Source organism: Colobus angolensis, unplaced genomic scaffold (assembly GCF_000951035.1).
Source record: "Colobus angolensis palliatus isolate OR3802 unplaced genomic scaffold, Cang.pa_1.0 Scaffold158, whole genome shotgun sequence".
Lineage (NCBI taxonomy): Eukaryota > Metazoa > Chordata > Mammalia > Primates > Cercopithecidae > Colobus > Colobus angolensis.
This window is the reverse complement of record NW_012114688.1, coordinates 6,907,855-6,924,548: the sequence shown is the minus strand read 5'-3', so window position 1 is coordinate 6,924,548 and position 16,694 is coordinate 6,907,855. Positions and strand designations below refer to the sequence as shown.

The 16,694-nt window shown below is 35.0% G+C and overlaps 1 protein-coding gene across 2 annotated transcripts in view; it reads left to right on the top strand.

Annotated features, from left to right (window-relative positions):
- Positions 1 to 1,006: 1,006 nt before the first annotated feature.
- Positions 1,007 to 16,694, top strand: part of NEGR1 (neuronal growth regulator 1) — a 909,299-nt gene continuing 893,611 nt past the window's right edge. For both annotated transcript variants that reach the window (XM_011936916.1, XM_011936915.1), the window contains exon 1: positions 1,007 to 1,385. In XM_011936916.1, the coding sequence (XP_011792306.1) occupies positions 1,210 to 1,385 (176 nt within the window). In that variant the 5' untranslated portion in view covers positions 1,007 to 1,209. The remainder of the gene's footprint in view (positions 1,386 to 16,694) is intronic.

Genomic DNA, 16,694 nt, shown 5'->3' with positions numbered 1-16,694 from the left:
ACTACACACTCTCCATCACACACACACTCCATGTTGACCATAAACAATCCCCTACTCACACACACAACTTAGTGTCAACACGCACAGATGAAAGAGGGGCGTCCTGCAATCCATTACTGGCCGACCCCCACAGTCACGCAAGCTGCTCTACCGTAAGGCCTTGCACCTCCTCGTGTCCCCGCAAACAAGCAGAGCCCCGCCACCGTTCCCTACCTATTCCCGAGAAAAGGCAAAGAGAGAACTAGTTGGCTCCTCGTTAAGTGCAGCGTAGCCACCCAGGCGAGATTAGAAGAAAATAACAAAAAAACAACTCACAGTCGCCGGCGTCATGATGGCGCCGACCACAACTTGGAGGACTTCAAACTTACGGTGCCTCGAGAGGTAAAACGCACCGGTGAGGGAAGGGAAAGCGCCCCTCAGCTCTCTTCACCCCAGCCCCGACACGCAGACTTTTCTAGCAAAGCATCCCTCTAGCGCTTACGACAGTAAGGAAAGCCTTCATTCTACGGTGGCTCTCTTTCCCCCTCGGTTTGCATAATTGTGATACAGTTCCTCCTAATTATTTTTTTCGTTGTCTTTCTTTTCTTTTTTTCTTGCTTTCTTTTTTCTTTCTTTCTTTTTTTTTTTTTTTAAATCCACCCCCCCGTCTCCATCCCCAGTCCCCGGGCGGGGTTGCTAAGGAAACGGCCGCTTGGCAACGCGCGCGAGCCCGGGGGCCGGCGGCCGGCGCAGCGCCCCGCGCTGCTTCTGCTGCTGCTGTTGCTGCTGGTGCTGCGATTGCAGCCGCCGCCGCCGCCGCTCGCCCTGCCTCCTCCGCTGCCGCCGCGCCTCCTCCCTCACTCTCCGGCGCGCTCGCCTCCTCGCTAGATGGTGTGCGAGCCGCCCGAGAATTAGACACACTCCGGACGCGGCCAAAAGCAACCGAGAGGAGGTGTAGTGTGGTGCTAGGGGGAGGGAGGGGAGGGAGGGAGGGAAAGCGAAGAGGAGGAGGGGAGGCAAAAACACCGAAAAACAAAAAAGAGAGAAACAACACCCAACAACCAGGAGGGGGGGAAGAAAGAAAGAAAAGAAACCCACCCACCCACCAAAAAAAAAAAAAAAAAAAAAAATCCTGTGGCGCGCCGCCTGGTTCCCGGGAAGACTCGCCAGCACCAGGGGGTGGGGGAGTGCGAGCTGAAAGCTGCTGGAGAGTGAGCAGCCCTAGCAGGGATGGACATGATGATGTTGGTGCAGGGTGCTTGTTGCTCGAACCAGTGGCTGGCGGCGGTGCTCCTCAGCCTGTGCTGCCTGCTACCCTCCTGCCTCCCGGCTGGACAGAGTGTGGACTTCCCCTGGGCTGCCGTGGACAACATGATGGTCAGAAAAGGGGACACGGCGGTGCTTAGGTAGGAAGAACGGCGTGCTTTTCGTACTTGTCTCGGTCTATCTTTCTGTCTCTCTTTGAACCCACTCTGCCTTCTTTATAACACAAGCAATAATGCTAATGGTGCTCATCATGGAAAGACCACATCTCAAGAATTCCAGGTGCAGATTCTTCCCGGAGCCCCGGCCCGTTTATGCTGGGGCAGGTAGCAAGCTGGACTTGTGATGCTAAAGCACTTTGCCGGAACGCCAAGTAGCCTGGGGATGAGTGAACTGTCAGGTTTAGAAGGAGGGGCAGGTGCCACTTTGAAACTCAATGCACAAGGTCTCTGTTTTACTGTCATGGGGTACTCTTGGAGAGTCTGACAAGTTTATAAGGTTTGTTTCTATTTTACTCCAGCATAAGCGACTCTTTCAAACTGCTGATTCTCTGCTCCAATTTATTTTCCCTCTCACTTGGACTCTTAGGCTCGGTTTCTTGCTCTTTATCTTTCTTTCCTTTTACCGCTTTCTGTTTTCTTTCTTTTCTCCTTCCTCCTTCTCTTATACCATTTTCCCCACCTCCTTGTAACTCTTTTTTCCTCCAATATCTCTTTTCATACCTTTTCTATTTTAGGTTTTTTCCCTCCTTTTTAAAATTTGTTCGCATATTTTCTCATTTTTATCTCCACGACTTTAATTTCTGTTCTTCACATTTAATCCCCTTTCCTCCTCTCTTTTACCCTTTTCCTTTTAGTTCATTTTTTTTTATTCCTCCTTAATGTTCCTATCCTGTGCTTTTGAATCCCATTTCTCGTCCCTCTCCCAATACCGTTTCCCACCCCTGTGGCACACACAGTCATGGTCACTCTTCCCCTCCAGTACCATTTACTCACCCTCATAAATCTTATTTCTATAAACATACTACTTCACATACTCTCACATCCTTACATGCACTGGCACTTGCATGCTCTAAAAAACACTTCCACATTCATATCCTCTCTCACTGTTTAAAAGGCATACTCTCCTTCTCTGTTCCACATTGTCACTCACACATGTGTACACACTGCCTCTCTCACTCGCTCTCACTCTGGCTCTCCTTCTATCTTTTTCTCTTTCTGTGTCTTTCTGTCCCCTCTTTCTTCCCACCTTCCTCCCTCCTTCAGTCTTCAGTTTTACTTCTTTTTCTCATTTTTCCTTTTTCCCTTCTTTCCCCTAAGCTTGATCTCTGAGGTGGTTTGTCGTTAATGAACATCCATACCCTGGTTTTACCCCTAAGCAACAGTGCGGAGAGGGAGTCTGGAAATATTTCCTATGAAAATATAAATGGATGATCAGCAAAGCTTGGATCTAAACAAAGCTAAACGCCCTATTCCTTCATTTCTTTCCCATCACCCTCCCTTCTCCCCTTGCCACCCCACCTCACATTTCCCTGAAAGATCTTCTTTCTCTCCACTGGGTGGTAGTTGGCTTATAAGTGTGGCTTGCACAATATCAGTGTACATGACATGTCTAAGGTGAAAGACAGTGGGAAATGTTTCTGTTTGAATCATGCAACATATTTAAATTTAATGATGTGGGTGTGGTATATGACTTACACCTTTTGGAACATGCCTATGACTTCAAATTTGGAATATTATCATTTTTTAATATACACAAATGCATATGTTTTTAATAATTTCTGTTTTGAATTAAAAATGCCACTGTATACAAAAGTAACTAATATCTTTGTTATTACACAGTAAAAAGAAAAACTTTTCTTTGTTGGTAACAGTGATAAACTCTTTGTCACAGAGAGGATATAAATTAAGCCTGTATTTACTCTTTATGTTAAGTTTGTTTTAGAAGTTTGAACAACAGTGATAAGGGCAAAACACTATCTTCAGAGATTGCAAACATATATCACGGGAGCTGCAATATGTATTTTTGTAGTAAGCAACATATTGCTTATTTGTAGTGAGCATTACCATTTCCACCCTAAAGGATTTATAAGACTGCTTTTCTTTCAATAATATATCCTGGCATTTGGTTTACCAAACAAACAACAACTTAATAAATATTATGGTTAATGAAAATAGCTAGACCCACATTCTTCTTCCAGGAGACTCATGTTTAGTTCACCCATTGCTTCCAGTAGTGAAGCTTCCCTAATATGTGGGGACCATATATTTCCAGTGTTGTTGGTTTGGTGCAATCCTTGTTTACTTTGTGTGCTCTGTACCTCATCCATTTAGATGCTATATCCTGCATTTTGTGATATTGAGGGAACTTTTGACTTTCAAACTTCTTGAAGAGAACAGAGTCTCTGTGTCTTCTCAATAATGTTTCTAACAAATAGATTTTAGTTTTTAAGTATTTTTTATCATATGAAATAGAAATTTGAACTACATTACTTTTTACTCAAAGCAATTTGCTTATAGTAATTCTGAAATTCTCAAAGAAGTATCTAGTTGTTGAACTTCTTACATTGTCTGTAGGTTTTAAACTAATTTAACGTATCCTTTTATAAGAAATTCTCTCTCCATTAGAAAACGTTAAATATTGTCAGTTATTTTTTTCTTGACTTCTCTACAGCTGATAATTTCCTCTGCTCATGGACCAATACAGATAGAGCTTAAGGACTAATTGAGTATAGGCAACTCAGGTGATGTATTTTTTTTTAAATCAAGAGTAATGTCACAGTTATATTTTGTTTTTCCTTTGTATACTTAAAACCATATCTGTTGATATTCTCTAACTCATTAGAAAACAAAACAAAATTCTACCCTTCAAACATACGCCCTTGTCCCATCAAGATACATGAATGAAGTGCTCAGGAGAACACTTAACCGAATTACATGGTATCATTCATCAAACTTAGCACAGTATATTCTATTTTTAATGTAACATATTCCTCACAGTGTCTTTAATAAAAAACAAATAGTGGCATAACAGTTATCAAATAATTTTAAGTGCTAAAGGCCTTAAAGTGCAAACATGCCAGTCAGTGACTCTGTTGCTTGTGGTTACACTAATGAAACAGAAGTTTAAAGGTCAAATGATACATTTCTGTTTCCTAAGTGCCAGAATGTCTGTTTTTCAGAAGAGGATCATGAAAAACAAAACTTTCCTTAAGTGCAGTTATGATACACAAGAGAAATTCATTCTGTTATCTAAATGTATCTGTCATTTTATAAATCATCTTTTCTGTTTAGCTTAAATACAGGATTTATGATGACATTCCACTTAATAATTTTAATATTTTTATCATTTTACCTTTGTCTCTTAGGGTTAGTGAAGCCATATATATGAAGTGTAAAGATGTTTCTTACTTTTAATAATATTATTCAGTGCTAAATTTCTGAATGATTCACTTGAATTATTTGGACCTTCTTGATAAAGTATTTAATGATACAGATATTCAATATAGTAATGTTTGATATTTCCCTTTCTTAAACTTTGTATTTAGAAAATATATGGTGGCTAAAATGCATTGTAATTTGCTATAAACACAAGCTGTTTTCATTAAGTTATTAAATATAGACTTTAATTGCTACTACATTTAATATATACAGTATTTTATTCTTAACAGAACTTGTTAATCTTGTACGGAGACATTAACTGTTTTTCCATTTTTTGAGTTGCATTTTGTAGTACGTGGAAAATCTGAGTTAATGCGTCATGGGCTGACCTAGTAGAGAACAGGAATGCTAGAACCATATTGGTTATGCTTCAGGACCCAGTGTTTCTGGAACTGGAGAATTCAGGGGAATATAACTCTGCTCTAGAACAATACATAAATTTCAGGAGACTTAAAAAAATTATTTTGCAGTCACTTTAATATGAACCGGTTGCTTTACTCTTACCTTAGTAATAAATACTGTTATGTAAACTTGTCAAAAATATTTAATACTCCTTGGAAACAATACTATGAACATCCTTATTTACATCCTCCCAGTGCCTGCACATTTTTAAAACACGTGTTATTTTTAAGCTAATTTTTTTCAATCTGTTTCTTATTCAGCCCTTCTGTATGAAGTTTGTACTTTTTTAGCCGCCTTTCTGATATGAATTCAAAATATCCTATTATCTGCTTATCATGCTTTAATCAAAAAAAGTAAGATTCTTTCCTTAATTGTGATATCTTCTTTTACCTTAGCAAAGTTGAACACAACTCTTGTCATTTTAATGTAATAGATTTGAATGAAAGTTATGTGATATCCCCATATGATATTGTCATATGGAAGAAGGTTTTTGCTTAGGGCATATTTCTACACTATTGGAAACCACAAAACTTTTGCAAGGAAATAAATGAATGAATATGACAAGTATTTATTATTGCTTATCCTGTTTGTTCACTACATTTGCCTTTTTATTAGACTACATTAACTGGTTATGATTTGAAATGCATGCTGTTACAATAAAATAAATGATTTCTGTATGAGAATACAGAATTACCAATAGCAGTAAAAATCTATTATGGTGTACTTTTGGAATAGTATTTGAGAGTCTCACATTTTCTATCGAGTTATTCCTACACATTGATGCATTATACGTTCCAAATGCTCAGTTCAACTTTACAAATATTTTCAATTTAGGACATTAAGGCACTATTTTAAAACCTGTATGTCTATTAAATAGTATTATGAAGAAATATTTTTAAAATCCTGAGGGTTTTTTTTTTTTTCTTTTTAAAAAGAGGAGGGATAATGGATTATCAGAATGGTCAATCTGGAAAAATATGTTCTAGAATATGTAATAAATGTTAAATGTTACTTATATTGATTTGCAGAACTGTTCTATTGGCAAGGTATATTACTTGATACTTTAGTACACAACTATTAATAAAAGTATAAGATAATATTTTTAATTTTCTAGATAAATGTATTTTGCCCAATCTTTTTAGTTCAGAAGAATTCAAAAACCCATGTAGTTGTAGAGATCTTTGAACACAAGCATGTTAATGAACTACTTATTTTAAATAGATAGGCTGTACAATTAAATTGCTACATGGAATACTGCAATACCTGACTTCTAAAGTTAATACTGCAATACCTGACTTCTAAAGAATTTACAGAAATGTTCCCATCATGGTCTGTGTGAGTTCTGGGCCTGACTGACCAGACCCATCCTTTGTCCATCTACTATTCTGTGCTATGGGGTGGTTGTGGTGTCTTCGGGTGGAGGCTGGAGCTAATCCCTAAAGCTACATTTCCCAGTCTTCCATGCTAACTATCTTCAGGCTGTCATTAGCCAATGGAAAGTAGTTTTTGGTGAAGGGACAACATCATGAAGTGAGGGGCTAGGGCATTTCTCCCCTCTTTCATTGTTTTGGGCAGTGTACAGCACTGTATTCATCTCCCACGGGAACCTATTTTGTTTCAACTTTCAACTGATAACTAGCTCCTGTGTTTCTCTTTACTGCTTTATCCCTTTATTCCTTCAACCTAGGAGTAGTAGTGGCTTCCTGATGTTACTAACCACTGAGTTATCTTATCACTCTCTATTTGGCTTCCCAGGTATTCTATCCCCTTTAAAATACATTTCCTACATTAAATTCTCCCATTTTTAATATACAGAATGGTGTTGTTTGTAGAACCTTGATAGATACATAGTGAAAAGTGATAGTTTTTGTGATTTTAATTATATTTGATTGAGTGACTGTGGCACTATAAGTGTTGCTTACTAGCACTGGATGTAGTAGTTTTTAAAAGAAACGTGCATAGAAGTTAAGCCATAAGAATATTGAGGCATATTACAAAGAAAAAAGAAGAGGCTTTTTAATCCATACACAGATTATATTAATGATATACCAAATGAATAAATATTGAATTAATATAACATTTAATAATTTCAGTAGGAAAATATATAATGTTGCTATGTGTGGAAAATAAATTGATGAACATATATTGATGAGATTCAATAACAGTGTTATATTTTTTGACTGAGCCAAAAATAACTATGATTAAACCCTGCTTGTAGATATGTGATCAAAATGCTAAGACAATTCATATTGAATTCAATAAAAATTAAAGGTCTTTCTTTATATAGAATAACATCTGAGATGACAATAAAAGTTTCTGGTTTTTACGAAGTATATGACCATAACAATATTGCTAATTGAACTATTTGACTATTGTAGGAATTAGTCTTAAACAAGTGGAATCTTTTGATTAAAACTCAGGTCATCTTTCCACCATATCTTGTTTCAAAATTGCAGAAATTAAGACATTATAGATATCACATGACTTAAACACTTTTTTTTTTTTTTGAGATGGAGTTTCGCTCTGTCCCCCAAGCTGGAGTGAAGTGGCGCAATCATAGCTCAGTGTAGCCTCTAAATCCTTGGACTCAAGTGATCCTCCTGCCTTAGCCTTTTGAGTAGCTGGGACTACAGGTGTGTGCTAACATACCTGGCTAATTTATTTTTATTTTTATTTTTATTTTTAGAGATGGGGTCTTACTGTGTTGCCCAGACTGGTCTCAAACTCCTGACCTCAAGCCATCCTTATGTCTCAAGCTGTCAAGTAGCTAGAGTTATAGATGAAAACCCCCTCTTAACTGTATATCAGATGATGTGGTGACCTTCTCATTTGCTCCTGCAAAACACTTTCTAAAAGACACTTATATAGGTGTCTGGTTCATATATAAATAAACGATTGTCATTGAGTCCTACTATTGGTACATTTTTCTGTAATTATTCAGGAGAAATGATAATTTAAGACTTATTAAATGACTCTTTCTCAGGGATGCTCTAGAGAGGATTTCTGAATTTGGAAAGAAGTTGAATTTCTTGATATCATTCATTGCATTTCTCTGGAAGCTCACTGATAGATTAAAGATTGTCATTGTCACTTTCTATGCATATGAAAAAATAAAATTTATTGTGTTTTTTTCTAGGAGTATCCTATTACCTGTCATTTTGCTTTTCTAAAGGAAATGTTAAATTGGTTCACATTTTATTTTGTCAGATATTTTATGTGTTTCAAATTAACCAGCAGAAACAAAAACTTCCTGTATGACTGGAGACTAAAATCTCAGATTTTTCTACACAGTCATAATCATTATCAAATTGAGTTTTAATTACTCTGCTGTATATATTACAGAAAAAAGTGGTATAACTTATAAGATCTTTATGAATAAATAGTAGAAATTGATATTTTTCAAATATGTATTTTCTGTTTTTCTTTGCTATTTTAATTTTGATTAGAAAAACACACAGGTTTGTAGTGGTAAAACGCTCATTCAGCTATCTGTAGGGCCTTAGCACAGAAGCTTTCATGTATCAGGCCAATATCCACTAATTTTTGAATTAATGAGTAAATGGAAGGGTAAGTGAAGAAATGAATGTATTTAAGTGTTTTTTTGTTAAATCCATATATCAACAATCCCTGCCTTAAATAATTCCTGCAGAAGTCTTAGTGGTTTAAGAGAAAAAATTGGAAATATTTAGTGTCTTTAAATTACAGGGCACAGTCTACTTTGAAGGAAATATACTTCTTGCTAAAGGTATTATTAAATAAAATGTACTAAAATATAAGACATTTTATATAACAAAGGTAAAGTGTTCTTTGATTAACTTCTATTTTGTGTGTATTTGCATGTGTGTGTGTATGTACTATGTTAAGATTTCAAGGGTATTCTTACTGTAGGTTTAAGCAGAAAAGTTTGAAATGTAATGATCTAGTTGTAAGATCTTGAAATGTAGTTATAATTTTAAGAAGATCCCAGATTTTAAGTTATGTAGGAAGGCTTTTGCCCTTGACAATTATAATCAACAGATAGCAGGAACAGTTCAAAATAGCAAAATCTCTATTGTGGCCTCCTAAAATTTATTTCTGTTTCTATCTCAACTTATGGAGCCTTCTCTTCCTTTCTCCTAAAGCTTTAATTAAACGAAATCAATAAGGATACAAAGGTAGAAAGAATTTGCTATTGCTACAATTTTACTGAATTGTAAAAAGTAGCTACCCGCCCCAAACCAGAGCAGAACTTTTGTATCATTTTAACCATCTCCTAGAGGTAGGTCAACAGTACTTTATAAACCACAGTGTATTGGTACTAGCTGATAGAATTTTAATGTGGTCATATGGCTTTGATTTATAATGTTGAGGATGTTATCTATTGATGTAGTGGTTTCTAAGCCATATCAAGTTCTGAATCCTGACAGAGGACCTTTGATGCTCTTATAAGCATTCAGCTGGCATGGGAATTGGTCTCTTAATCACTTTCTCTAAGAAAAGAAGAATAGAGGAAAGGAGGAATTTGGCAGTGTTGCCAGCATTAAATGTTGCTCTTTTGAATAAAAGCCAATACATTGTACTTTCCAGATAGCTGGTAATTTACTCAATTTAAGGAAGATGTTTATAACCCTTTTCAGTCCGGAACAAAGTTGTTCTTTACTGAATTTTTCTGAGTCATTTGGACATAGGTCCAATGCCCATGCTCATGCTATTCATAGAGTTTGTGCGCGTATTAGTGTGTGTTTAAAGCTGTGGCTACTGCCATAAAGTATGTAAAGGTTTTAGATAACTTAAAGCGCCATGGAAAATATGTGTTCCATTGTCTTCAGAAACTCCTTTCTTTTCATGCAACTAAGTTACATTTAGAGGTATTAATGAATTTAAGAGATACTGTGAATATAAGAGCTGTAATCAGAAGATATTTTATGTATTTTCTTTAATAACATTTATCCTGTAATATAAGGGTATCTAATAAAGAGATCATAAAGTTTTTCTAATTTTATAAATAGAATATTTCTTACAGTACAATATATTTAGATACCTAATATTTGATTTGTAAGTATTTTCAAATTAGTATATTTGGCTGTTGACCAGTTGAATAGAAAATGGCTTGTGGACTACTTAGTGTAGTGCTTGGTAGATTATTAGTATTCAAAACCTGAATGTTGAGTGAAAGAATGGGAGAAGAGATGGGGAGGAAGGGAAGAGGAAGAAAGGGAGGGAGGAAAGCATTGTAAGCTGTATTAGTGACTTCTCATCAAATTACCTTAAACTTTAGATCCCTTGGGATGACTTAGAATTAAGCCAAGACATTTCATTATATAGAAGTATAATAAGAGAAAATATATTTTATTTCATATAATTTATTAAATAACTGAAATAATTCTAAGCCCTTAATTTTCTGTATTAGTCTGTTTTCATACTGCTGATAAAGACACACACGAGACCGGGAAGAAAAAGAGGTTTAATTGGACTTACAGTTCCACGTGGCTGGTGAGGCCTCAGAATCATGGCGGGAGGCAAAAAGCACTTCTTACATGGTGGCAGCAAGAGAAAATGAGGAAGAAACTAAAACAGAAGCCCCTGATCAACCCATCAGATCTTGTGAGACTTATTCATTATCATGAGAATAGCATGGGAAAGACAGCCCCTCATGATTCAGTTACTTCTCCCTAGGTCCCTCCTACAACATGTGGGAATTCTAGGATATACGACTCACGTTGGGATTTGGGTGGGTGCACAGCTGAATCATATCACCTTTCCATGATGAAGTAACATACACTGTACATATTGAAGTTTGAAAATTAGATTTTTCATCCAGGTGTATGTCTTCCTTCTTACTTACTAGTCTATATTTATTTTAGAATGTAGATAGCAGCTTTATAACTTGGCCTGTAATTGGGTCAGGGGCCATTTTTTGGAATGTGTTCACAAAAGGAAATTAGATATACAGTAAGTGCTTATTTAGTGTTGTTGATAAGTTTTTAGAAACTCTGACTTAAGTAAAATGATGTATAATGAAAGTAACTTTTCTTCCTTCCTCAACATTATAAGAAAACAACATGGAACAAAATGATGTTACTCAATCACCTGCTGTGTGTTGTTTTACTTAAAGTTGCAGCTTCCAAGAATCTATTCACATCGTTGAGGGATTATAATACATCTTTGAAAAATCTTCTGCATCTCTTTCTTACACTTATGTTACTTATTTTTGTTCACAAATTATTAATTCTAGATGTGAAGTTACTTTTGCTTATTTGCACAGTTTATCATTTATCATAATTGCTTAGTTTTTTTGAAATTGTTCATGCTTTGAGGCAGCCAGAATGGAAGTAATCAGAGCTTGAGTTCCTGCTTCTGTACTTACTGGCTATGTGACCTTGAACAAAAGCCTTGTCTCCACAACAGAAGTAGATAGGTTAAATGAGATATTACATGTAAAATGCTGGCAGTACGTAACACATAGTAAGTACTAAAAGTACATTAGCTAATAATTTTATGCTGCTTTTTTTTCTGCTAATCTCACTTTGAAATTTATTGGCACTTGGCTTCACATCTGGAAGTAGAAACACACTAAAAAATGTTTTAGCTCTTAGGGTGCAGACCCAGAGCACTCAAAAGAAATGGAATCACAAATTTTATGCTCAACAGACTGATGGTGATTTGGTTCACTTACCAGAAGTGAGAGAGAACTATAATTGGATGGTCACATGAAGCAATGAGGACTTAAGTGAGAAATGGAAAGAAACAGAAGAAAAGAAGTAAGAGTCATTAGAAATATGTAATGACAGTGAAAGAGTCGGAGGATGAAGATGAACATTTGTGACAGTTTAGAATGGAAGATACGACAGCTCGTGATAACACTGGAATAGTTGATAAGAGGACTAGCATTAAAAAATTAGCAAACTCTGGATTCTGGATAGTGTAGCAAATAATTATTGAGGATTAGATATATTCTTATGGTTCCTCGGGGCATCTGTAGGTTATGCTGAAGGCAATGCAGTGCAGAATCAGTAGGTATGGGCAAGAACTTTCCCTATACATTGCCATTGTTGCCAGAGGCAATATACTGAATTAAAGTTTGGAATTATGTATGAATGCTTGCCCTAATTCTGCATATTTACAAAATGCACAGCATAGTGTTTTATAGTCATGATGGTGGAGCCATCATCAACATCATGATTCAGATTGAAATCACAGTCCCAGAACATCTAACATATATAACGTACGTTCACAACTATGTGCAATAAACTATTTCTTTCCCACTCTTGTAGCCAAGTAGATTGGCAAGGGAAGGTAACTTGAACCAGGTGGAACAGTTAGGAAGTGGCGGAGCCACAATTACAATCCAAGTCCTTTATCCCAAGCCCAGTGCCTTTCTCATTATTTTGTACCTCTTACTAAAAGAAATCAAAACAATTGATAAAAAATGTATTGGTTATTCATTTATTATACATTTACTGAGCACCAACTGCCTTTTAGCTTCTAAGTCTACAGTGATTAAAAACATCAAGAGAGAGTATGTTCTATAGTTGAGGAAACGTGAAATTGTTTAAATGAGATTACATATTTGGCATATTAAATGTATATGCATATATATTTAATATATAGCATGTATATTAAATGGTCACATACATTTACTAGATAGGAAAATTGTGAATTTTTAAAGCTACTATAGTTATTCTGAGGGAAAATCTCTCATCCATAAATGATTCCACCCCTAATGATTACAAGCTATTGATAACATAACAGAAAAAACAGCTATTGAACATCACACCTAGTTAGGTATTATGTATTGATCACTGCAATGAATCTTTACAACAAACTATACTTCTTCTACTTTACAAACGGGGAAACAACCTCATAGGAGCTGAGTAATTTTCCGAACTTTATTACAGTGATTAATGCGTTACCATGATTTGATCCTAGGCCTGCGTGTCTCCAGGGCTCATGCTCATTTCCTTTCAAAAGCCACAAAATGTCCTGAAGCTTTTTTGTATACTCTAGTCTTTAAAAGAAATGAAAATCAGTAGTTCCTTGTTATAGTATTCCAAGTCCCTAGTTTAATCATCTGAATGCCCATCCTAATATAACCCTGAACAGCTGAATCACTTTGATTCACTCCTTTGAAAGGAGTTAGCAGCCAATAATTTTAAGCACCATTATTTCCCAAGATAGGAAGATCCAAAGATTCAGAGACCTATAAAAGTTCCTTGTACTCCAATTTCAATAACATGTCAGTAGTAAGTTATAGAGTCTTATGTTTAATTGCCATCAAGGAAAAATATCAAGCATATTAGATATGTTGCCTTTCTCTGCTAGCTGGTAGAAGTAGTTTATATAGTTTATAGCCTAATTGAAAACTTGTTTGTATCCAATAGTACATAATTTAAGAATCTTTTAAAATGTGCTTATATATCCATCTTCTAGAGACTTTGCATGTGTACCCAAGAGAAGTGTAAATTTTATGATGGCTGCGGCTGCTTTACATATCAAAAGCTTTTCCAGTAAAGTACTATTTTTGTCTCATATTGTTAAAAAATGCTTTCAAACTTTTGTAACCCAGTTCTAGCTCTTTCTTCGCATTCTTACACCCTTCCATTTTATATTGTTTATTCTATCAATTTTATATTAGTCTGTTGTCTCATTTGGCTGTACATAAGAATATAACAGACATAGTCAACAGCATTGATTTATATTATTTAAAATTATTAATCCTATATGTTGCTATTTGTATAGAATGTTTTCTAAATTCTAGAATCCTTGAATTGATTTTTAATTTTTCTTTCTTTCTTTGGAAATGTATATTTTTCCATTCATTATATAGTATTCCCCATAGGCAATGTGTCATTTCAGGAGTTCATTCACTCAGTTTCCACATTTATGCATTGAGTCCCTGTAGTATGCTATCCACTTTCTGTGAGTTTAAGATCCAATGATGATAAGAGATAAATTCCTATCTATTGAATTTACATTGTAATTCGGTCTATATTCTCAAACACTGTTGTGTGTTATAAAAAACTTACATGTGGATCTCTGTTTCACTGACTCTTAGCTCAGTGGCCACAGCAAGTTACTCGGTTTTTCTGAGACTCAGTTTTATTGTCTGTAAAATGGAAATACTGAAAGCTACTCCCATACTTATTGTGAACACTATAGTAATGTTTGTGAATATACCAAAAGCGGTGTCAGACACAGTTCGTGTTCTTTTGTTATCAGTTTTCTTTCTTATGCTGCCTTCCTCCTCTTCCTTTAATACAGCTATACTTTATGGCCAGAAAAATCTAGTTAAAGAAATTGTTACGTGTTATATTGTACTTGGTGTATTCTGTTTGCTAATAACTTGTGAGGTTCACCTATTTTAAATTCAAGGCAGCTTTCTGATACTGTGAAGAGTAGAGTGTATCTGAAGACGTGATGACCATCTCACACATATTGTTTCTACTTCTTGGACTTACTTTTTTCTTCATCTGAGATGCTTTGCCTTCATATTGTTTTCTCTGTAATACTTTTATACATGGATTTTCCTCTAAATTTATCACCAGTTTTTGACATATTTTGAAAGTCTATGAAGGTTTATTTTCTTCATTATTTCTTCTGTTAGCATCATAATCTTTTTACCATCATTGTGTGTTTCTTCTACTATACTACACTTTTTTCAATAGACTTGTATTTTCCTTTTTCTTGGTTGAAATGATATGTGTAAGGGATACCTGATGCTTTATTTTACCAACAAAGCAAACAATATTTTTAATTCTTTTGCAAGTAATTCTTAATTGAAATAGCACATTCATGCTTTTGTGATTTTATTTTATCAATTATTTTAACACTCCTGGGCACAATAGATGACCCTTCTCTCTAGCAATTTCAGTAATTGGTGAGTTGATTTTCTGAATTTTCTTGTGGCATTCAAATATTCTCTTCATATTTGATACATATAACTAGTTTCTTACAGACAATATCTGGACTTTTCCATATTGTCCAGCTTTAAGTAGGACACAGTGTATTTAATATTACTATGGGGACATCACTAAAATGAAAATTCTTGGTAATATTCTTTTTTCACATTAAAATTCCTATTCACCTTTCTTCTCCTATATAAGAATATATTATTCTTACTATTTCAAAATTCTCATAAAACCCTTTAATAGCCTCATAATTTTTCTACTTACACTTACATATGCATGTGTATGTGAGATGGGGTCCTTGCAAATAGTGGCATATTTCTATGAATTATTGTGAAAATTGGGTGAGGAAACTGATTCCGATCGGTTACCTCACTGTAAAATGGGTTAATAATAATGCCTAACCAATAGGTTCTAAGAATTCAACGAGATAAACGTTGTAAGCTCCTCAACATCATGCCTGGTACGAAATAAACAAATGTTGCTAGTATGATTTTTCTAAATATTAACAATAAATCTTCATCGATATTATAGGGAATTAGCTGATAGCAATCAACATCAAAGTTTTCTGATAACGTGATTACTTCTTTACCCTCCAGTATGCTTTAGGGACTTACTAATTATTCTTTATTTCAGATAGGTCCTTTGGCTATTGCCCTCTCTTGTGTGGGACATTCTCCTTCTCATCAATTGATTTTCTAAAAAAAGAGTTTTAATAATTTTCAGGTTCTATTTATTCTCTAAATTTAGCTCAATGGTATTTTTTTCTCATTCCCAAATTTGTATTTGTGTGTGTGTGTATCTGTCTCTCTCTATTTATATACACTTGGTACATTTTTTAGATTTTTATGTATGTATATGCATACATACACACATTTATGAATGTATTTACATAGTGAATGTGTTTACCCTGCATTTAATACAAGATTTGATAAAATGTGTTTGGTCAAGATAAAGAAATGCCTTTCTTGTATTTTAGTTAATTATATACATATTTTATAAAAGACTTTTACCCAGCTATAGACCTGGTGAAGAAAGAACTGTTACCTTAATTGCCTAAGTATCACTTAAGGCCTTTAATAGGCTTGGTGTGTAGAAATAAGTAAGTGAATCTATAAAAAACGTAATTCTCTCAGTAGAATCCTTTACCATGTTTAGTTTCTGACAGTGTATGTACTTATGGTACATATGCATTTTTAATTTATTAAGTTATTAAAGTTTGTTATTTTTTAACGTAGTTTACATAGATCCATTTGGAATATATGTTGAGGTAGATATGTATTGGCATCTCCATTTTTTAGCGTTCATTACAATGTTATGTCAGTTACTCACCAGAAGTTTTGTGAGGCCAAGGGCACACTTTGCTGTTAATATAGCTGCCATACTCCCCGAAAATGTTAATATCAATAACATTATGATGATGTAATAACATGGATGGGAAATCTTCTCACAAAAGATTATCTTAGGAGTTAAGTAAGGTGCTATATTTAAAAAATGTAATGCTATCTCAAAGTAAGATTATTTTTGGAATTTTACTTAATAAAACCACTTGAATTCTAGAGTGCATACTGTAGTATTTTTCTGAATAGGGGATTATAAAATAGGACATCATAAGTGCGGAAGAAGAATTAAGTCCTATCTGATAGGACTAATCATTCAGAGTTGGAAAATTATTTTGAATATTCTGTTATGATAATGATGATAGTCCTATGATGTGTATAATCTA